This window comes from Myotis myotis, unplaced genomic scaffold (assembly GCF_014108235.1).
Source record: "Myotis myotis isolate mMyoMyo1 unplaced genomic scaffold, mMyoMyo1.p scaffold_m19_p_19, whole genome shotgun sequence".
In the NCBI taxonomy this organism is placed as follows: domain Eukaryota; kingdom Metazoa; phylum Chordata; class Mammalia; order Chiroptera; family Vespertilionidae; genus Myotis; species Myotis myotis.
Window position 1 is genome coordinate 34,912,049 of NW_023416323.1, and position 24,417 is coordinate 34,936,465.

Genomic DNA, 24,417 nt, shown 5'->3' on the forward strand with positions numbered 1-24,417 from the left:
AGAATAACTGGGTTATGGTGTGAATTTTAGTATAATTCCTCACATCCCTATTATTTTCTTCTTTTTTAAAAATTTATCAGTGTTATAACTGGTTTATCTTGTATGCATAATGGAATGCATGTCTCAGTGGTTGAGCGTTGACCTATGAACCAGGAGATCATGGTTCAATTCCCTGTCGGGCACATACTTGGGTTGGGGACTCGATCCCCAGTAGGGGGCGGGGAGGAGGCAGCCTATCATTAATTCTCTCTCATCATTGATGTTTCTAGCTCTCCTTCTCCCTTCCTCTATGAAATCAATAAAAAGAAAAAGAAATAGAAGTTAGCATTTCAGGAAAGCTCATACTGATAATCAGAAATGAATAGGCAATGATCGGCAGAAGAAGCAGTAGAAAACCAAAATCACTACTGTCTTTTCTGCACCACCTTTGACTCCTTCTTCTCTCCTTCACCCCCTTCCAATTCACTACAGAAAAATCTTCTGAGAAAGAGAAAGTTAAGTTTTACCTAAGAAAGTGACTGTTGCCCTAGCCGATCTGGATCAGTGGACAGAGTATCAGCCTATGGAGCAAAGGGTTCAGGGCTCAGTTCCAGGCAGGTACCTTAGTTATAGGCTTTTCCCTGCCAGGGCCCTGGTCTGGGCGCATGCACATGCAGGAGACAACCAATCCATGTGTTTCTCACATCAGTGTTTCTCTCTGTCTTTCCCTCTCTCATCTACTTTCCCTAAAAAAAAAAAAGAAAGATAAAAAATAGCCAGACTTTTGCCGAACCAGTTTGGCTCAGTGGATAGAGTGTCGGCCTGCGGACTAAAGGGTCCCAGGTTCGATTCCGGTCAAGGGCATGTACCTTGGTTGCGGGCACATCCCTACTGGGGGGCGTGCAGGAGGCAGCTGATCGATGTTTCTAACTCTCTATCCCTCTCTCTTCTTCTCTGTAAAAAATCAATAAAATATATTTTTAAAAAAAATAGCCAGACTTTTGCAATGGCAGAGAGGGAGAAACAAACAAACAAAATAGGAACTCATCCCCTCAGAACAAAATAAATCAATGAATAATATAGACAGGAACTGATAGGAGATATTCTAATAGATCCCATGGTAGGTTTTTTGGTTGTTAACAGATCAGATAATTAGAAATGTATTTGTTTCCTGACTACTTGCCTTTTAAAAAGTTACTGACAGCCCTGACCGGTTTGGCTCAGTGGATAGAGCATCGGCCTGAGGACTGAAGGGTCCCAGGTTCAATTCTGGTCAAGGACATGTACCTTGGTTGTGGGCACATCCCCAGTAGGAGGTGTGCAGGAAGCAGCTGATCGATGTTTCTCTCTCATCAATGTTTCTAACTCTCTATCCCTCTCCCTTCCTCTCTGTAAAAAACCAATAAACATATTTTTTTTAAAAAAAGTTACTGATAGTAATGGCCTACAGCTATTAAATATTTTTTAATATATTTTTATTGATTTCAGAGAGGAAGGGAGGAGAGATAGATAGAAACATCAATGATGAGAGGGAATCATTGATTGGCTGCCTCCTGCATGCCCCACACTGGGGATGGAGCCCAAAGCCCTGGCATGTGCCCTGATCAGGAATTATCAACGGTCAACCACTGAACCACTCTGGCCACTATTAAATATTTTTTGAGTAAATATAAAATAGTCTAAAATAAAGTTTAATAAATTCTGCTAATAAGTATCTAACTTAGGCATAGTGTTATTGATAAACAATGAGTAGTTTTTTTTGAAAACAGTCTGAATTATGATATGGCCCCATGATGCTCATTGTTTTCTGTGTCATGCCTCAGGTTATTTCAAATCAGTAGTCTCAGAGAAACCAACAGCTGTCTGCTGCCATAGAAACCCAAGCAGGGCCCTAGAATTTACTTCCTCATCCCAACATCCACATATACTTAGGTTTTCTGATAGAGAGGCATATTAGCTCTCAGCTTCCTTTTAAATTATTCCACAATAAATTACTAAACATTAGATTTTTCAATTATATTGTAACTTTATTGGTAGAAGGGAAAATATTTTAACTGCATGCTTTACATGTACTCTAAAAAAAAAAAATAACTTTGTACTCTCCAGAATTGTTTTTGTCATTTTCATGAAATACCTGTCCAATTATTTAAAAATTAATTGATGTCATAGTAGCTCTCCGTGGGACATGTGTGCGGCCTTCCTTTGCCATCTCTTCTGTGTGTCTGTAAAAAGTCTTGTGTGGAGAGGCACTTCCTTGCATAAACGTGTTCTTTTTCTTCTATTGATTAAAGCTAAGTGTATTCAGATGTTCTTACATCAATGAAAATGCCAGCCTTTTTAAGATGGGCACCTAATGCATTTTAATGACAGAAAGTCCTTCAAGTGATCTACCAGGCGTCTACTCTGAGATAAAATGACCAGACAGTGGCCATCTGCATGAAAATAAAATCAGGTGTCAAAAATGGTTCCAACCAAAGTCTTAGCCATTTCCAGTTCACAGGATATTTGGAAGTTGATTTACAGATTTACCGTTTCATCCCTTTTTCTGCAGCACATTATGCACTGAGCGTGAGGTGAGGTTGACAATGCAAAGGCTCCTAATGAATAATAATGTGGGAGCTCTCGACACCAACCGCCTCCCTGGGCTCAAAACAGTTCTCAGACCAATGCATGCAGCAGAATCACCATCCTAGAAGACTAAGATGTAGACTCCTAGACCCCGCCCTGAGACTTTGTGATTGAGTAGGCTCAAAAAAGGTGCACATCTAACAGAGTTATTGGCTTAAATAAATGGTGGGGAAAACATGTTCATTGCAGGCGTAATGTTTGCACCAAACTTCTGAGATGTGGTATAACAGGCAATTATGCTCCTTTATTTGAGGTAAGCTAAATGATTATGTTTTTTTATTGTTTGGGTAGTGGTGGCTTAATTAAATAACTTGTGTAGCTGCACTAGCCAGCATGTATGAGTCTTTGTCATGTAGATTACTTAGAAACATTAAGAGAGTTACTGTCTATAGCAGCTCTACCCACTAACTATCCTGTTAGAATGCATTTAGTTATGAATGATTTCCACCACAGATTTTCAAGAAATTTTCTATTTGCCTTTATTCTTTTTTAAAAAAATATTTTTATTGATTTTTAGAGAGAGAAGAAGAGAGGGGGAAAGAGAGAGAAACATTGATGAGAGGGGAACAACGATCAGCTGCCTTCTGCATACTCCCCTACATGCCCCCTACCAGGGATTGAGCCCTCAACCCAGGCATGTGTCCTGACTGGGACTCAAACCAGCAACCTTTTAGTGCCTGGGACGACACCCAACCAACTGAGCCACACCAGCCAGGACTATTTGCCTTTATTCTTCACATGTGCTTACATGCTTTAGGAGTTACTTCTTCAGAAGGTGCATCCAGGAATAGAAGTCCTTTTGAAGCAAAATTGGCTACAGGGATGCCACACCTGCTCACCAGTAACTCCTTCCTGCTCTGTTGCCTATTAGGAGGCTATTATCACATTCCCCTGATAAATATTTGCATATGTAGGCTGTCCACAAAAGAGTTAATCTGTGTTTCACAGCTTCTCCCCTGGTACCTTTTATTCTTTCATTTTGCTAAAAGGGGAATCCCAGGGCATGTCTCCATACTTAAAATGTCAAGGCAAATGTGCTAGGCGATTATATATAGCAGACATAGGGCATTTCCATCTAATCCGATGAGGTCAGGGACCTCCTTAAATAACACTTATCAAGGTGCCATGCCATTAAAAAAACAATAGTGACCCTAAAGTCAAAAACAATAATAATGATGGTGACTAATTTTCCTTGAGCATCTGACATGAATTTACATCAGTAATCAAAGCAACCCTGGCAGATTTTTAATTTAGGGATGCAGCAAAACTGAGTTTCAGAGTTGAGTGTCAGGCAACGAGTGAAGAGTGAAATTATGACTTCTATCAAGACGGCTTTATTTCAGAGTCCATCACCTTAACGACTACATTTCTTTCTTAACCATGAGTTATATCTTGTGCTACTTTTGGTGATATTGTGACTCAAGCTAAGTACAATTGGAAGACATTTCATAAGGTCCTTAGCAGAAGTAAAACATCTACCAAGCCAGATATGTCCCATTTTAATAATGGAGAAGTAGACTAGAGAGGTTATTTCATTCAGGCCTCAAATAACCTTACTGCATTGCTTCTCACATAGCATGTACCAGATACAATGCAAATCGCCACAGCTGCTAAAAGTGTTCTGAAAGTGTGCTTCTCGCATCCTCTAGGTGACAAGTTCCAAGGCAATGATGTCGCTTTCTTAAAAAGAAGCCATCCATTTTTTCCCTCTTTAGTGAAATTGGCAGAGTTGAATGGGGTATAATTGTTCTAACAGACATAACATATTAGGCTTCATCATTGCCGTCTCTAAACTTCATACACGTGAGAGCATGTCCCTGTTAAATTGTTTATGGCGAATCTGATATCACCTTGACAGTCATGCTTCACAAGCATCTCTTATAGAAACGGTGTTGTAGTTATTCATCATGAGGTATAAGCTATAATGTGTTTCCTACGGTAGCGTTTGCCCAGGGTTTCTGATTGAAGTGATTAATATCACAGAACCATAAATGAGAATTATTAAGCTAATTCTCTGACATCCCAAGAAATAACTTCGCCCTAAGTTAATGCAGCTTTGCAAATGCAATAAGCACATTCATCCGGGACCCGAGTACGCGTATCTGAGCAAACGTTTCTCTGTGCGGTGGTAATTCTTCTAATCCCTGTAATTTATTCATCTCAGGATACACCCCAAAGCATTGTTTGCATGTCTTATCTACTCGCTTTAAAAACAGTATTCATTGTTGGGTGGGAACAGATGCAAGTCTTCAGAAAGCTTTGTTACAATGACATTTGTGTCAAGGAACATTGTAGTTGGCAAACACATGCAACCTGATGAGGAATATTAAAGAAGGGTTGTGAGGACTCAAGATTCAAGTCCTTTACCTCCTAGGCCAGTGATGGCGAACCTTTTGAGCTCGGCGTGTCAACATTTTGAAAAACCTTAACTTAACTCTGGTGCTGTGTCACATATAGAAATTTTTTGATATTTGTAACCATAGTAAAACAAAGACTTATACTTTTGATATTTATTTTATATATTTAAATGCCATTTAACAAAGAAAAATCAACCAAAAAAATGAGTTCGCGTGTCACCTCTGACACGCGTGTCATAGGTTCGCCATCACTGTCCTAGGCCGTCGTCTCAAAGGCCACACTACAATCACTGTGACAATTCCAAATCTCGTTCGAGATACCTGTATATACTCAAACTGGAAAGAAACATATCATTGCCCAGTGGAAATTTGCAAAATACCCTTAAATATGCTATTTCAAGCCCCAGACACCCAATGGACACCAAGGTAATGACCTCAATTTTCACCAGCTCATCAAAGCTGAGGTTTTAAAGTGATGAGTGTTTCTCCTTATTCTTGGCACAAGCCATCCAGGACCATTTAGAAAATTGAAAGGCGGTTCAAACCATCGATGTCATCAGAAATGCTGACGTCAACTTTTATGTTACAGGTCATTCAAACGGTGAGTGCCATGGACAAAGATGATCCCAAAAACGGCCATTATTTCTTATACAGTCTTCTTCCAGAAATGGTCAACAATCCGAATTTTACCATCAAGAAAAATGAAGGTAAATATATTAGCATTGAGAAAGGGGGCGCCATATACCTTGGAAAATAAGATGTGAGTTCATAATAGGACTGAACGTGTCAATACAATAATTTTTGTTCATTCATGAGCAGTTGAAATCCAGCTTATTAGCCTAATGGCATGGTAATTACATCACTTCCTCTTTCCAATATTGAAACAGTAGATAAGCAAATTGTTAATGTGCATGTTAATTTCATCCCAGGGTATACCTCAATCACTTTCTTTTTGAAAATGGACTGTAAGGTTTAACCCTTTTGAAAGTTGCAGGAATTTTGAGATACTGACATGACTGTTAGGGGAGGATCTGGCTTATGCTTTTCAGTTGTTAAGATTTAATTAGCAACTATATATACTCATATCAGAAAGAAACATATCATTGTTTCCTACCAAGGCTTTAGGGAAAGCCTGTTCTAATTGTGCCTGGTTTGTGGGTGCACATTCCAGGCATTTGTTTAAACCTGTATACCAACACTGACAATAGCAATTAGAGCAGAAAATCCTGCTTGAACGACACTCCTTATCATTGTTATTTTGGAGCTAATAAGACCCGATTTATTTATAAGTCTCTCACTGACAGAGGACATTTAATGGATAGGGTGTCCCCCAAAAATGTATACACACACTTTGAATAATTATAAAGACAGTGTTTATTAAAATGCATTTCATTTTCAGAATTGAGCTATCAGCTGTTAAAATGTGTATACATTTTGGGGGAACGCTCCGTATGTCATTAGTTGCTGAGAACCAAGTTTGGATTAAGTATTTCCCTTAACAATTGCCTATTAGATATGAAGGTCATAGATCATTATAAAAGTCTCTCTGATGGGGAGGAGGTTTGGAGAATGGGGTGGAAGAGGTGAAGGGATTGAGAAGTACAGACTGGCAGTTACCAAATATGCGTGGTGATGTAAAGTACAGCATAGGGAATATAATCAATAATATTGTCATAACTGTGGATGGTGCCTGGTGGGAACTGGGAAAAAAATCTATTTTACATTTACATGTACATTTTTGTTTCCCTAGCCGCTGTCTATTTAACAAGGGTTTTTAACTGCTTATTTTGGCCCGGATGTGTTTAAGTCTAAATTTCAGCTGTTACGGAATGATTAACAAAATAAATGTATTGTCTCAGGCTGTCTTCTGGCTTAACGACAGACAATTGTTTAGATTTATGAATGGTCTATATAAAAGCTGTGCTCAACCAGAAGAGGAAAATTTGGTTCATGGCAATCATTTGGATTATTTGCTATGTCCTGTTTCAAGGAAATAGTGAATGTTGATACCACTTCCTTTATGAAAGAAAATAACATTTTAGGCTCTTGTTAAATATGTTATGGCCTTAACTTTTTAACGTAACGCTACATAGTTCATTGGGTATGCTTTGATAAATGTAGAGGCATCGCAGAAAAGGAAATGAGAAAGTCATTATAGAGATGTTACTCATTTATTTGGCTTCCACTATTCTTAACTCTACAGAGACAAAATCCTGCCTTCTCCTCAGTCCCAGAGTACTCATTTGTTAGACTTCCCTAATTAAGAACTCTAATCCAAGTACATTGCCTTCGTTTTTTAGTTAATAGTGCCAAGATTTCTTTTTCTTGGAAGTCACATAAATATGGCTAACATGAAATCCCCTCAGAAATTTCAAACTGAGCTGGAAGTGCATGCCCAAGTACCCATGCTTACTTTGCTTTGTTTTGTTTGTTTGTTGGTTAATCCTTCAATGTTTGTTAAACATCCAATGGAGGATGTTTTTTTCATTGATTTATTTTTATTTTTTAATCTTTATTGTTGAAAGTATTACATATGTCCCCCCTTTTCCCCCACTGACCCCTTCTAACCCACCCCACACCCCATACCAGGCCTACACCACCCTATTGTTTGTGTCCATGAGTCATGCATATATGCATACAAGTTCATTGGTTGATCTCTTCCCACCCACCCCCGCCTTCCCTCTGAGCTTCAGCAGTCTGTTCCATTGATTTTTAGAGAGGGTGGGAGGGAGGGAGAGAGACAGAGAGAGGGAAACATCAATATGTGTGAGAGACACATGGATTCATTGCTTCCTGTACTCATCCTGACCAAGCTGGGAATTGAGCCTGCAACTGAGGTATGTAGCCTTGACCAAAATCCAACCTGGGACCCTTCAGTCCCATGGTTGACTCTTTGTTTTGGTGTTTTTTTGTTGTTTTTTTTTTCATCTCTAAGGTTCTGAGTTTCTGGAATTTTCTGTGCTTCCTGTAGTTTCAAGATATGCACATTATAGGTAGGGCCCATGGAAGGTGCTAAATAGATATTTGAATGAATGAGAGGTTGTTATTGGGTGTCAGTGAAAGCATAGTTTTGTACTGTATTCGTTATTCCCTAAACCTTTGAAAGAGGACATTTCAGCCCTACCGTGAATGAATGTCATATGTTTTCTCTAATTTTTGGAATAAGTAGAAGTAAAAGATTTTACACTTACAAACCCATATTTTAGCTCCCTCATACATTTCAATAAACCCTGTAATAGAATAGTTAAAGGCATATGGATTATCTGTTTTATTTTGGAACTAGAAAATGGAAGCTACAGGTGTGTGTGTGTGTGTGTGTGTGTGTGTGTGTGTGTATGAAATAATTGGGGGAAAAAGATGTCAGGTACTGCAAAGTTACTCAGGACAGAAAGCACACTCTTTGTGCCATGATTGTGTCTTTTAAATTATGTGTTTATTTATTTTGCAAAGAATGGCCATAGAAGTTATTATTTCAACTGGGACATTGTTTTAAGTGAAAGGGGTTGCTATTTGCATTTATATTGATGCCTATAAAAACCATAAACCAGGACTACCTTTTGGAAACCAGGACATATGTTCACTGTGATTATGGATTTAGGACCCAAATATTCAGCATCTCCATGGAATAAGCTATGAACCCACAGGTCTTTGGGATATCTTCCTTTTCCTGTACTAGAAAGTCGTGTGCTTTGCTCCATCGACCACTACTTTTTGGTATCTGAATAGTTACTGTGAAATAGAAAAAGCAATTCGTCTCTTCTTAACATGTAGAAACAAATAGAAAGAAACTGTCAGATTTAAAATGTTGGAGATATATAGATAGATAGCTTATGAACCTGTTACTCATTCCTTGTTATTAATGATGGGAGAACACACACACACACACACACACACACACAATCAACCAAAAGTCCAAATACTAGACATTATTTATGTTAAAACTATGGTCTATTTTCTGTTTAAAACATGGCAGGAATCAAATGGTATAATATGGTGAGAATTATTTTCTTTTTACGATGGACTTTAAAATGATCAATAGCTGATGTTTCTCTATTGAGCACATCATAATTTGTAAGACTCTTCCCTCTTGATGAAGGTTACAATTTGGAGATAGTCAAAGTATTCAAATTCATAACTGATGGGTGGATGGGCCCCCTTTTAAATGAGATCTTTAAAGGAAATGGGTGCAGTACTTGGAGTTTTCTAAGAAACTCACAGCTGTGTCTTTCAACTTGAAGTCACTATGATCTCCTTCTCTCATCTAGATTGGTCCTACTGCAATTTTCAGCCGACTAATTCAGAATCAAAGACGAAATGAGATAGAAATTAGCTGTCTCTTATCCCCTACACAGTTGAGTGATTTCACATAGAATTCTCTTTCTGAATGTAGGAGAATCATATATCTGCCAGAACAGGAAAGCAGCCTTTAATAGGAATAAAGGTGAAAGCAAAGATCAAAATGTGATGAGTCACTTATATTACATGTACATACCAAACCATCATATCGCCTTGACTTGTCTAAGTTATATGACCCCAACATCAATTTCTCCATTTTCCAGTTAGGTATATTTATAAACAAAAGGAATTTTGCTGACCACATTTCAGTATTTGTTTCCAATCGTGAAAATGGAAGATAGTCAACAATTAAATATAACAAATGGGGGAGTTCCAGGTCCATTTACATTTTCCCAGGAATATCTTGCTGAAGATTTGAGGCCGGCAGAAACCTGATCTTATCCAACCTGCACATTGTAGGTAAAAGACTTGACTGGAATGGCCAGAAAGCAGTAGTGAAAGTGGAGTCTTCATGTTTTATACTGAAGTATTTGAATCGGGTGTATAGAGAAATAAGGAAAAACATATAGCTCTGCTCACTAAGGAGGGCCTCTGGGAAGAAAAGAAGTAGGTGTTGTACTTGGCCTTCATTATAGTTGGTTAGGCTTAAGAAAAGACGGCAGGGGGACCAAAGTGCCTGATGATGATAATTTTTTTTCTCTTCTCGAGAGCTTCTTTTTGACCAAAATTCTCTTGATAAGCATCTCACTGTAAAGGTAATCATGGTAATTGGTCTGAATAATGTAAATGTTGATCAGAGCATTGGAATAAATGCGTCTTGGATTGTCCCAATGTCCATAATGTGGTCACCTGTTGAGGATATAATTCATGCTTGGTTTTGGAGGGTTTCCATTTCACCTGTTGGCCAACTTCAAGAAGTATGTGTTTTATGTCTTTTTATCCTCTAGAAGCATCCCTTGTTAGAGCAATGACTACAGGCAAGTTATTTTAAGCCTCAGTTTCCTCATCTGTGATGCCAGGATAGCAATGCCCGTTGCCCCATAGGTATGCGTGGGTATGCCTATGCTGCCGTGGGCATGTATAACCCAGGGCTCAGACAGCCCTCAGCACAGTGCCTGGCACATAGGAAAGCCACATCAGTAATGGGACATGGTGCTCATGATACGAAGCCATTCATTCCTAGATGCCCATTCGATGGCCCATCTCCTCTAGCTTATTATCCTCACCCAGGTCTCTTGGCAGCTTTAACTCCATTGACGTAGGGATGCGATACAGTGATCCTGAAAGTGGGCTCACTGGAGATTGTGAAAACCCTGGTCCTCACTAGATTGCATTGCAAGGAATCTGCTTAGCGACGTGTTGCCGTCATAAGGGTTTCATAATAGATAAAAGGAAAAGCAATAGAAAGAGGAGGAGGAGGAGGAGAAGGTGGGGAAATAATGCCAATATTTGCCAGTCACAGAAATAGCTGCAGGGTTTCTGGGTCTGGTTTTGAATATGAAGGCTTTGTCTTTTTTTCTTTTTCTCCAAAATGAAACTCGGCTTTCTTCACACCAGGGCTACCCCCCACTTCCAACTTGTTAAGGTTACTTTCCCTTCTAGCGTATCAACCTTCCAACACACATACTCTGTGGGAATTCTTTTGCATAAGCTGAAAAATTAGACAGGTCTCTCTTTGCTCTTTTGAGTCATGTCAGCTTATGTCAAGGTTCTCTTGTCACAAAACTAAAATGTGCTGCCTGGAAATGCAGGTGGGTTTCCCTGATCCCGACCCAGCCGGAGTTGGCCCCCTCCATCCTCCATCTCTCTTGGGCTGAGTCTTCAGGCGTGCCTCTCCTGTGCTCAGCGTGCAGGGGTTGAGGCAGAGTTCCTCTCGTGTCCACCTTAAGCCAGCTGGGCCCCCTCTGGGCTGAACTGAATCTGGAAGAGCCACCTTAAGAAGCCCCTGCCCTCTCTCTGGCCACCTTGGACCTCCTTGAGTTCTCCCATCACTCCAGGCTGCTTTGGAGCAAACAGGACTTTCTGAAAGAACATCTCTTTCCCTGAGTGGCCTTTACAAAAGCCTCCGCCCTTCAGCTGAGCAGATTCATGATTGCTGGGTTTCCCAGGCAACCATACCCAAGCAACAAGTGCAAACGGTGTGCTTGCATGCCTGTGGTAATGAATACCTATGTATGTATGTTTCTAATATGCTGACGCCATCTGCTCTGCCCACACCGGGCTTTTTCACAACACCACGCACAGCGCCAAACATTGACCAGAGGCCTCTTTCATCTAAGGTGTCAGCACTTGCGAAGATGAAGCAGGGCGCTTGGTCTCAAGGTTGAATCCTGAGAGGTAGTACTCCATTTGCATGAAGCAGGAGGTCCACCTGGGATCCTGAATATGCAGAATAGCATTATGCATCCATGATCCACAAAAGTTTCTGCTTCAGTAATTCATAATTTATTGTTTATGCTTCCAGCAATGTTCCGTTGACAAAAAGCCATTTATGTTTCATTTTGTCGTCTAAACTGTAATTAAGGACGATGTGCAAGCTAGTAAAAACACCTAACAGATCTTTACTTCCACTTCCCAAGTTGCCTATGACTGTATAGTTTGGTCCAGAAAACTAGATTTTCTTTGCTTTTTGTAAAAGTCTTGTTATTCTGAACAGTTTCCGTATCTGTCTTATTCTTTTTGTGATAGTCCAAGAGTACCTTCAGAAGTTAAGAATTTCTTTTACAGCCAAGCTGGGTGTGACTCAGTAGTTGAGCGTCAACGTATGAACCAGGAGGTCATAGTTCAATACCTGCTCAGGTCACAGGCCCAAGTTGCGGGCTCGATCCTCAGTAAGGGCTGTGCAGGAGGCAACTGATCAATGATTCTCTTATCATTGATGTTTCTATCTCTCTCTCCCTGAAATCAATAAAAATATATTTTTAAAAAAATTTTAAAAGGTTGACTTGGGATGAATTAGAATGAATGGTAAAAGAGAGCCCAGTGCAATAGAGGACTGCAGACTTCATCGTTAGGAATATTGAGATTTGTGTCAGTTGCACACACAACTGAAAAATCTTGACTCTTTACTCGTAAAAGAGAAATACTGTTGTTTTTAATCAGAAAAGATCAATTTAAGGTAAAAAATAAACATGTGCTAAGTTCAGTTTCTAGCAAATTGAAGGTACTCATTAAATGTTAGTTTCTTTCCTCTCTTCTTCTCTTTCTTCTCCAATTTTGTGAGCCTTCGGAATCTTGCTCATCTACCCAATGCAATAAACAAAAATAATAATAAGAGGCCTAAAATAAGGCACTTGGGTGATAACCAACAATATGCTGCTACTTGGGTCCCTTACCTGACAGGGTAATGATTGAACATGTCTCCACTCACTGAGAAAGGAGAGTATCTGTGTAAGTCGTTCTTTGAATGTAACCTTCATTATCGTAATCATTATCATGATCAAAGAGTAAAATAGTGTCTAAAAATTACAGGTTTCCATAGGCCTGGGCTTTCTATATCTAGGTCCTATTGCATACAGCTTTCTGTCTATTGACAAATGGGATATTTGAGAGCTGATAAAATGATAGGCGCTAGGAGCTCATGGTAAATAGCCAGGTTATGAAGATCATCGATGCTAAATACAGAATTTCAAACAGATGAAAAAAGCAAACAACCAGTGCCAGTATACTTTAAAAAGGGCAATGATGGCTGTCTCTCTCCCCAACTTTATTTTCCATCACCTTCTTCCTTATACCTCACTATCATCTTATATGCCCCTTATGCAACCTTTGGCTTGAATGTGCAAACCCAATGACGATGTTTTCATTAATTTCTGAGAGGAAGGAAGAGGGAGAGAAAGATAGAAACCTCAATAATGAGAGAGAATCATGGATTAGCTGCCTCCTGCATGCCCCCTACTGGCGTTTGAGGCCACAACCTGGACATGTGCCCTAAACCGGGAATTGAACTGTGACCTCCTGGTTCATGGGTCGACGCTCAACCACCGAGCAACACCGGCCGGACCCAATAATGCTTTTTAAATCTCCCCTCCTCTTCCTTTGTCTGGAATATACATTCTCTGCTACCACCCTTTTCAGCCTAGATAATTTCCTATCATTCAAAGTAAGTCAGGTTCCCCTCATCTGTGAGCAGAGTAGAAGAGTGCTGATCAGATGCTGTTTAATTTGTTTGCTTTGCTTTGCTCTCAGAACAGTGTGCGACCTGCTGATGCAGGCACATGACACCACGGATGTCTCCTCCACTGTCCTCTGAGATTGTTAGTAACACGTTATATCTCTATTCACCCATTCCACACCTATATTTTTATAGTGTGTAGCATGTAACAGGCAATACCCTGAACACTGGGGATAAAGCAGTGAATCAGACAGACACTGTACATAGATACCCTCGTGTACAGTGTATTTTTGTTCTCCTAGGACTTAGTCTTAGACTAATTTGAATTTGCAAAGAAGAGTGCTATAATTTAGCATGGATTTTTGTTATACAGTTTAGAAATTCACAGGCTGGCCTGCAAAGTACTATGATTTTGGAATGATTGCATATTCTAACATCTACACTGTCATAAACAGTTTCCTCTTGGACCTTGCCCAGCTTATGAAACTGGCCCTACATAAAGAAGAATTGGCTTTCATGCATTTCATAGCTCCTGCTCTGACAAAGCATTTGGCTGGTCAGGGTGGTGATATACATTGTGTCATGGCCAATTAAGTCTCCGTGTGAGTTTCAGATCGGTGTCCTCATTATGCCTGAGCTTAGACAAACTATGTGTTTTTTAAAATATCTATCTATATATATAAAAACCCAGCAACCGAATGGTGGAATGACCAGAATGACCAGTTGACCAGTTGCTATGATGTGCACTGACCATCAGGGGGCAGACACTCAATGCAGGAGCTGCCCCCTGGTGGTCAGTGTGCTCCCACAGCCAACCTCCTGTGCTCCCCCGCCCCCCGCCCCACCGGCCAACCTCCCACGGCCCCTGTCCCCAGACGGCCAACCTCCTGGGGTCCCTCCCCCCGGCTGGCCAGCCCTCCCGATAGGCCTCAATCACTGTCCAGGCCAAGGGACCCCACCCGTGCATGAATTCATGTACTGGACCTCTAGTTTTAATATATTTTTATTTATTTCAGAGAGAGCAAGGGAGAGGGAGAGAGATAGAAACATCAATGATGAGAGAGAATCATCTATTGGCTGCCTCCTGCACACCCCACACTGGGAAATTGATCCTGCAACCTGGACACATGCCCTGACTGGGAATTGAACTGGTTATCTCCTGGTACATGAGACAACACTCAACCAATTGAGCCACACTAGCCAGGCTAGACAAACTATGTTGAACCATCCACTTCAACATATTTCTGAATGCAGGGAATGATCATGGTGGTGGGCTCTCTCTAGATTCACCGAGAGATTCATAGACATTTCAGTCATTGGGGCTTTAGCACTGCCCAGGAGCTGGGGCTGGTGATCCATTATAATTTTTATTCAAGTCTCACTATACACAGTTCATGTTGTTTCCATTCCCTGTGCATCCTTGGTTCAGACACCTGTCGGCGAACGGGTTTTAGCTAACTTTCAATGTATAATGTTTACCGTAGGTCCCTGGCAACTAGAGAATGCCGATGTCTGAACATGACATCAGGTTCATTTTCTCACTGTTTTCTATTCTATCTGTTGTCTAAGGTGCCACCAGAATGAATGTGCTGGTGTCCTTTACAGATGAAGGTAGTAATTGATGTCCTTGGACCTTTCTGGGTTACTCATTGCCTTGCTTTCATCCTAGCAGATTGCCTACTAGAATTTTCTTCCTTTATTGCTTGAGTATAATATTCTCAGCCTTTTGAAGGCTGTTTATCTTGGGGCAGTCTGGGGAAAAAAGGTGATACTGTACCTGGTATGCTGAGCGTAATCATCCTTCCCTGAGTTTCACGCTTTCCCTTGGCCAGACATTCATTGCTAATTCCATCAAGGTCACGCTGTGATTTACTTCCCCTTGGACTTCAGTTTCCTCTTGTACAAAATGAATGAGTTCATGCTGGGGATATAAGAACTCATCTATTCCAACATACTGAGTGGGCAAACATGCGGTATTTGGAGAAAAATCCCAGACTTTGAAATCAGACAAGTCCTGCATCCACTGATTAATAAAGATGTGACTTTGGGCAAGGCTTTGAACTGTCGAGGACAGAGAGTGTTTGACAATGTGAAAACGGAATTGCTGTGATGAACAAAGGAAAGAAGGTAGGATAAATGCCAAAGGCGGTACCTGGAAGTTACATGACACACTATGTACTTTGTCTTCTTTATCAACCTTCGAAAGAAATAATTCCTATGGAAGGGATTGGAACACTAGAAATTATCGTACCGCAATCTCACCCAAATTAAAATATTCGGTAATATTATTAAAAGATATGCTTCTAGCCCGGCTAGTGTGGCTGCAAATAGATCATGAGCATCAACCCATGAACCAGGTAGTTACTGTTCAATTCCCAGTCAGGACACAGGTCTGGGTTGCAGGCTCGCTCCCCAGTAGAGGCATGCAGGAGACAGCTGATCGATGAATCTCTCAGCATTGATGTTTCTCTCTCTCTCCCCCTCTCCCTTCCTCTCTCTGAAATCAATCAATCAATATATATATATATATATATATATATATATATGTATTTTAAGATATGCTTCTACAATATTATAGATTCTCTTTCTTAGTATACTTGGGCAGAATTCTGGACATATAAAATAAACAAATTATTCTTATACACCAAAAGAACGCAATGAACATAGTTCTTGTGGTCCCATTATTTGGGAATTTGCAAGCCTTGCTTATGTTCTCAGGCTTCAGTCAAGTACATGACATATAAGAGTGCTAGGAAGATATTTAATTACTGGATTCTGTTTTGATTTATCAGAAAGATCTCTCCAAGTAGAGCTTGAATACACTTTTGCAGAAATAAGACACATGTTTATATGTAGAGGTGTCTGTCACAGTTAATATAAAATGGTCCTCTCAATGGAGGCAAACCACTTGATTGACAGTTTCATCCCCATCAGAAGAAGCGGAGGAAGGCCAGTTTTAGCAGGAAGGCGGCTTGGAAAAATAGAGTATGGACAGAATGAGAAGATGAGGTACAAACAGGCCAGTCACATCAGTGCTGGGAATGACCTCAAGCAGAGGGATTCCTTTATTTCCCTTGGGAAATTGCTCAGTAAAGAATGACTCTCCCAGTTCAGAAAGTTATGAATTGTAGTTGTCTATTATGTGACTTACATTGCATTACATTGCAATATGTCATTGTGAGCTGTGACATAATATAATGTAAGTGACAGGCAGCTAAAATTTTACAGCAAGAAGACTTTTTTATATATATCTAGGATCTGCTATCAAATTTGATAGCAGCTATCAATCCATTTTTTTCTTCTGAAAATAGATCAAAAATTTGATGTTCATGAAAAGCAGGTCATTTTGAAACATCCACAAACACTTCAGTGCCTGCAGAACTCAGTTACCATAAATCAGTTTTTAAGAAAAAAACAACACACAAAACAAACATCCTAAAAGCTGCATCTTAACTCAAACTCTATTTTTTTTTCCTTTCTAAGATGAGTGCAATTGTTTTTTCGATTGTGAGTTTAGCCCAGCCGGCATGGCTCGATGGTTGAGCATCCATCTATGAACCAGGAGGTCACAGTTTGATTCCCATACAGGGAACTTGCCTGGGATTCGAGCTTGATTCCCAGATGGGGGTGTATAGGAGGAAATGAAGGATTCTCTCTTATCTTTGATATCATTGATGTTTCTCTCTCTCTCTTTGAAATCAATAGAAATATATTTTTAAAAATTTAGATTGTGAGTTTAGTTTGCTTTTGGATAGCATTAAGAAATCATGATCAAATAAATAATTTTAGTGCCAATATCAGGCCAGTGGTTCACAATGGAGGGTGGTTTTGCAGTCCAGGAGACAGTTAGCAATGTCTAGGGATGTCACAGATGGGGAAGGAGTGGGGTATTACTGGCATCTAGTGGGTGAAGGACGAAGGTGTTATGGAGGATAGTGTCCACAGATCATTCTGTCTAGTTCAGTGGTCGGCAAACTGCGGCTTGCGAGCCACAGGCAGCTCTTTGGCCCCTTGAGTGTGGCTGTTCCCCAAAATACCACGTGCGGGCGTGCACATACGGTGAGATTGAAACTTCGTGGCCCATGCGCAGAAGTCTGTATTTTGTGGAAGAGCCACACTCAAGGAGCCAAAGAGCCGCATGTGGCTTGCGAGCCGCAGTTTGCCGACCATGGGTCTAGTATCTTGGCATTAACTCTGATTCCAAAGGTCATTGTTTTAAGTGAATTGGTCCACATATGGTCATGACCTGGTCTAAAGGGGGTCCAAGTAAACTTTTAATAAATCTAGAGCTGGTTACTTCCATTCACCCATCCTCAAGACAGGCTATGGTAATATATTATGTAAATAGTCAGCTACATTGGACTTAGGGACACTTACCCAAATCTCCTTGCACGTCACAATCCATGGGAAACTCAATCTACTAACAGCCGCACTGCAGGTCCAACAAGGAGAAGAAAGCAGGATTTTGGATTTCTGGGGTCTAATTGTATTTCTAGGGTACATTTATCTTTGAGGATCTTTGGAAAATGGTTTCCCCTCTCATGCTCCGCTGGCCTCCTCTACACTATAGGAATTTGCATACAGCACACGTTTTCAACTTGTGTGATTTTTTAATAGAAGCATCCTCTTATGATGCTATACTTTTCAATGTATTCTAATAATATATAACACGTAGACGTGAAGCTTCTGTGCTTGAAACACAGGTGAGGGACTGGACCAGAGACCCTGTCCACTCCCTTTGGCCCCATCACTCCCACTATGAGAGAACCCAAGATACACCTTAAGAAACGGTGATACCAAAGGCTTTCTCCAGGATAGATTCCCTTGATATTATGAATTTTGTCAGGAGAAAACATGGAGACTCAATATTGATCGACATAGAACCCGCTATGGTGTGTGGACAGCTTCTTCAGCCTTTCCCTGGCCTTGCATAAAGGCACTTCTGAAAACAAAGCCGGCAGCTATCTATTGTCAGTGTTTGCGCCTGACAAAGCACTCTCACTGTCTAGGCCAGGGGTGGGCAAACTTTTTGACTCGAGGGCCACAATGGGTTCTTAAACTGGACCGGAGGGCCGGAACAAAAGCATGGATGGAGTGTTTGTGTGAACTCATATAAATTCAAAGTAAACATCATCACATAAAAGGGTACGGTCTTTTTTTTTGGGGGGGGGTTTATTCATTTCAAACGGGCCGGATACGGCCCGCGGGCCGTAGTTTGCCCACGGCTGGTCTAGGATTTCCACCAGCCAAGAGACAGTGGCACTGGCAAAAAGAACACAGGCTTGAGATTATGATGGATCCAAGTAGGACTCCTTGCTGTGCCACTTACTAAATCTGTGGGCCCATGATTTAAGGTCTGGGGGCTTCTGTGGCTTTTGTGTGTGTGTGTGTGTGGGGGGTGAATCATGCCTCATATAGAAATCATTTTAAGGATTCAATGTGATAATGATGTAAAGCATTTAACACAGATTGTGATGCCTAATAATAGCTATCATTTATTGACTGCTTAGCGTGATAATGTGTATAGATGATTCCGTATATATAGTAGCGATGGTTACTATTCAACTAGAACTAGCATCCAGAAAGAGTCCTGGAAACATCTGTAAAATGGAGGTGGTTTAATTTTACTTCCTCGCATCGTATCTTATTTTCTTTCTCCCACCTTTATGGCACAGAATCCCTGGTCCACTCTTGGGACCTCAGGGTCCAGCTTTGACTCTCAATACATTTTAACTTACACATAACATCATAGTGATAACACCATCTGAGTGTCTAGCATTTCTTTACGGGGAGTATCTCCATTTTTCAGATGGAGAGAGAGAGGCAGGGGGAGGTTATGATCTCAGCGAATGTCAATTAAACACCAAGATCATTCTATCTAATATCTTGGCATTGATTCTGATTCCGGAGGTCATTGTTTAAGTGAATGGGTCCACATATGGTCATTACCTGGTCTAAAGATGGTCCCAAGTAAACTTAATACATCTAGGACTCATTACTTCCATTCACCCATCCGCAAGATAGGCTGTGGTAATATATTATTTAAATATTCAGCTAAATTGGACTTAGGAATTCAAGATGCAGGTCAAGGCAATCTGCTCAGAACTGTGTCGCTGAGTGATGCCTCGTTGAATGCCTCTTGATGAGCCCCTGTGGTGGCATAAAACAACAACCCTTTAACTTAGTCACAATCCTCTGTGTCATCAAGTTGGGCTTCTGTACTTAGCTTTGTAGTTGCCATCTGGGCTAGACTCAGCTACGCGCACCTTGGATCACTCTCCTGGGAGGGCTTTTGGCTGGGACAGCTGGGACCTCATTTCAAAAGGGTTTCTCCTCCTCTGGGAAGTTAACCCGAACTCAAATGATAGATCGTTTCCCAGCTGAGAGCAGATTCTTCGGGTTCTTGTGATTCCAAGGCATCACATGTTCCCTTTCACATGGTTTCTTTCAGCACATCGCTTTAGTCAAAGCAAGTCATGCGGCCAGCCCTCATTAGGGAAGGGAAAAGGGACTCCAATATATATTCTAAAACAGTGCCCTAAGGATATTTTTCCATTGATTTTTAGTTAATTTTGGTCATGTTGATGATGCTTTTGATACTTTATAGGTTTCCTATGAGTCCAATTCAGATCCAGTCCATGCCTCAAAACACCACATCTATTATTCTTTTTGAGAAATACTTCCTTCTTTCAGTATGTCAGCCTGCTTTAAAACAGTGCCCTAAAGATATTTACTGAATATATATTGCTGTTGATAGAAAGAGCAATATATATTCATATTCATTTTCTATAGCCTACCACTGCCTACTTTCTCTCTACAAACCTTCTTATTCTTTTCATCTTTGATAGATGCTCACCCTATCCCTGGATTCACCCCAAACCTCTTGCAGTCATGGTATTAGCTTATTAAACTCTGAAACAGGTCTAAATGCAGATGAGATTTCTCAGGTTCAGCTTCTCTCAATCAGGAGACTGTGAACTGAAAAGATACCATAGCTGTCCCCATATGTGTTACCTGTTATTGAGTTGGAACCAACTTCTGGTGACCCTATGAATGAGCGATGTCCACGATGTCCTGCTCAGCAGCCCTGCTCAGCTGCTGCCAACTCATGCCTGTGGCTTCTTCCATGGAGTCAACCGGTCTCAGATGGAATCTTCCTCTTTCCCTGCTGCCTTCTATTTCCCCAGCATTGCTGTCTTTACCAAAGAAACCTGCCTTCTCGTGATGTGCCCAAAGTAGGAAGCTTCAGTTTTGTCATTTTGGCCTCTAGTGATGGTTCAGGTTTAATTTGCTCTAAGACCCACTTGTCTGGTGGGCCAGGGAATCCGTGGAGCTCTCCCCCAACAACACCATATTTCAAATGAATCCATTTTTATCCCTCTTCACTGTCTAGCTTTCATATCTGTACAGAGTAATTGGCAATATGACAGAGTGAATGGCCTTACCATTAGTCTCTAATGACACATCTTTGCTCTTGCTGATCTTTTCCCAATTCTTCAATTGCGGCCTTCCCAAGTCTCAGCCTTCTCTTGTTTGACGTCTTGGCTGCAGTCTCTACTTTAATGGATGACTGAACCAAGGTAAGCAAAGGGTGAAAATCAAAATGGATGATTGGACTAGTGATCCCCATTTTAATAGGGGAGGAATGTGAGATATATAGAGGTCACTGGTTCATAGCTATTTAAAATCTACCTGATTACTTGTTGTCAGATCCTATTTCAAGGGTAAGGAAGGAGCCAGGATGTACTCTCTGGGTATGGCTGCAAGTTCATTGTTTACTATGGCTCCTGACTCTGTCCTCTGTGTTCTTGGGTCATCCCTTCAAAATCCTTTGTTTTATACAAGAAACATTCCATGTTGTCAGATGAGTGTTCTAATCTGCCAGGTGCCTGAGATTTCTTTTTAAATTAAAACTATTTCATTCCTAGCCATTTTGGCTCAGTGGATGGAGCATTGGCCCTTGGGCTGAAGGGTCATGGGTTCTATTCCAGTCAAGGGCACACACCTCATTTGTAGGCTCGATCTCTGTGTGGGAGGCAAACAATCAATGTGTCTCTCTCACATTGGTGTTTCTCTCTGTGTGTCTCTCTCCCTCCCTTTCTCTCTCTCTAAAAATCAATGGAAAAATATCCTTAACAACAACAACAAAATTTTTTCAGTTAATTTTGGTCATGTTGATGATGTTTTTGATACTTTATAGGTTTCCTATGAGTCCAATTCAGATCCAGTCCATGTCTCAAAACACCACATCTATTATTCTTTTTGAGAAATATCTCCGTCTGCTTTCAGTATGTCAGCCTGCTTTAAGACAATGCCCTAAAATTTTGTTTTTCTAGTCAAGGTGCTCTATGCAGTAGCATCTTAAATCTTTAGATGTTAACAAAGGGCAGTCACACCCTTTATTTGAACTTAACCCCATGAAAGGGGTTGGCAAACTTTTCCTATAGAGGAGCAGAAAATGCTTTGTGGATCATATACTTTTTGCACATCTATTTGTCACTGCCTTTCTAATGGTAACTTGGCAGATAAACAATACATAAAGCAACGGACATGGCTATTTCCAATAAAACTGTTTAGGAAAACAGGAGCAGGCTGGATGTGGTCCAAGGGTCATGGTTTGTTGACTTCTACTCTAAGTCATTTTACACTCTGAGCCTCTTTTACTATTTGAGAGACAGGAATTGAGAAACACTTTTATTTTCCAACCCAGTAAGCTCCATATCCAAAATTCCATTAAGTTGTGCTTATAAAATAAATATTTTTGTTGTTATTGCTTTGTTTTAGCTCATCTCTTTATTCCTCTGCCTTATCCCATGTCCCCCAAAGAAACCAATTGATACTTTCACCATTTTGCCTGGAAAATATCTCACCAAGGTCGACAAATTAATTAGGGACTTAAGACAAATCTTTTATGTTGCTATAAATATTTTTGGTTATTACATAACTTGGTTGACCCCTTTATAACTGGCAAAAAATACAAATAAAAAGATGAGAAAGCTGAGAGATTTACTTCAAACGTTTAATCGATAGCAACTCTGAAGGTGTGTGTGCTTATGGAAGGAGCATAAATGTTTCACAATTTCAATTTCTGCAAACACAGACCAAACCCCAAAGATCATTCCGTGCATATTGATGGGGCTGGCGTTCTTCCAAACCTCATTCTGCCCCTGTGAAATAGGAGAGCTTATAGAGATGAGAGAGGCCATTTTAGGATCACCTCGGTGCGAGAAAACTCATTTAGCAAGGCGGTTTATAACTTGCCACACGGTGCCAAGTTATTCCAAGGTTTCAGAAAGCCGATAGTGACAGGATTGCAACAAGGATCAATAAAGAATCCAACGTGCAAGACAAGAGGGAGAAGTATTATTAACTTTTACAATCCATCTGCATTGCTCCTAACAATGCCCCTGAGAGGTAGATAGTTACGTCAGAGACACTCTGGACCCAGGCAACTTGATCATCTTTAAAATATGGGTATTGTCCTGCCAAAATGTCAGTATAAGTCCCCTATGGTGCGTTATTATTGTTGTTGTTAATCCTTATCAATAATACTTTCTCCATTGATCCTCAGAGAGAGTGGAAGGGAAGGAGGGGAAGAGAGAGAGAGAGAGAGAGAGATAGAAGCATCGATGTGAGATAGACATCAGTTAGTTGTCTCCTTCATGTGCCCCAACTGTGGCCAGAGAACAAACCTAAAACTCAGCTGCATGACTTTGATTGGGAATCAAACCCATGACCCTTTGGTCCACGGGCTGATGCTCTACCACTGAGCTACACCAGCCAGGACTGGGGCATTATTTACTCAACATATATTCAGCACATTTCCTTGCTCCTATATATCCTGAAGAATGTCAACTTTAGTGGAATGGTGCTAAGAATACAGACCCAGACAGCTGTAGGTTAGGTGGATAACTCACATGAAATTCACATTCCTAGAAGGTGGAAGGCAGTGTAGATCAGTGGCTTTTAGGGCACGGTTAGCCTATAACATATATTAGTGGTGTGAACTTGAGCAAGTTAAATGCTCTACAACTGTCTTTATCTGAAAAGAAAAAGCATATTAGTGAAACCTTCTTCATCAAGTTGTGATTTATGTCTATAAAAATCCTCAGGACTCTATACATGTTTTCTCTATAAAAATTCCTGTCTATTATTATAATCACTGAAGCAAAAATGAATCTGCAGTCATAGTAAATACACAGTAAGTATTGCTTCTTGACTTCCAAAGCAGTGATTTCACATTTCCTGCCTCATTGGTTTCCCCTTAAAGATCCATGAGGAGATATTACTGTGATCCTTATTTCAGAGCTGTGGAGCCCAAGGCTGGGTGAGGTTGCCTTGACACTGAGTGATTGCCCTAAATCACAAAGCTAATAAGTGGAAATTCCAATTGTGGGTGCCGGGGGCAGGGGAGAGTTCGAGGGAGAAAATGAGTTTTGGGGTAGAGGTTGTGTGCCTCTTATGGACCAGGAACTTTTATGGATCTTATCTCATTTTAGCCTCATGACAATCCTAAAAGGGAGGTAGTACTTGCTCCATTTTACATATGTAAAAATTAAAGTTGAGTCATTTGAAGGGGCTTTGTCAAGGTCAGAGAAGAGCTAAGATTCATACCCCAATTACTTTGAATCGAAAGCTCACTAGTATTTCATCATAAAATCTTGTTTTGGTAACAGAGAGGATGCTGGTTCCTTAAGCTGTTGAATGGTACAGAGGACCATACCTGTATATTTTGGGCAACCTGCCAGCTTATGTTTCAGTGAAACTCCCTTCATCCCCATCAGCCTCCCCTTCCCGCCTCTATGTTTCTCACCCCTTGGGTTCTGTGCTTTAGGCTGTTACATATTACAGACATTCCCAGTGTGTGGCTTGCAGGCAACACTTAGAATTAGAAGTGAACATAAGCTCACAGATATCCAGTCCAAACCCACTGCAGGGCTTTGGCTGAAAAATGTTTAGGTGTCGCCTGGCTGGTGGCTCAGTGGTTAAGCATCAACCTATGAACCAGGTCACAGTTTGATTCCTGGTCAGGGTCAGGGCCCA

At 40.7% G+C, this 24,417-nt stretch overlaps 1 protein-coding gene across 2 annotated transcripts in view; it reads left to right on the forward strand.

The window, feature by feature from the left end:
- The window catches only part of CDH8 (cadherin 8), a 323,696-nt gene that overhangs the window by 275,446 nt on the left and 23,833 nt on the right, over window positions 1-24,417 (forward strand). For both annotated transcript variants that reach the window (XM_036346731.1, XM_036346729.1), the window contains exon 10: window positions 5,554-5,671. In XM_036346731.1, coding sequence (XP_036202624.1) covers window positions 5,554-5,671 — 118 coding nt within the window. The remainder of the gene's footprint in view (window positions 1-5,553; window positions 5,672-24,417) is intronic.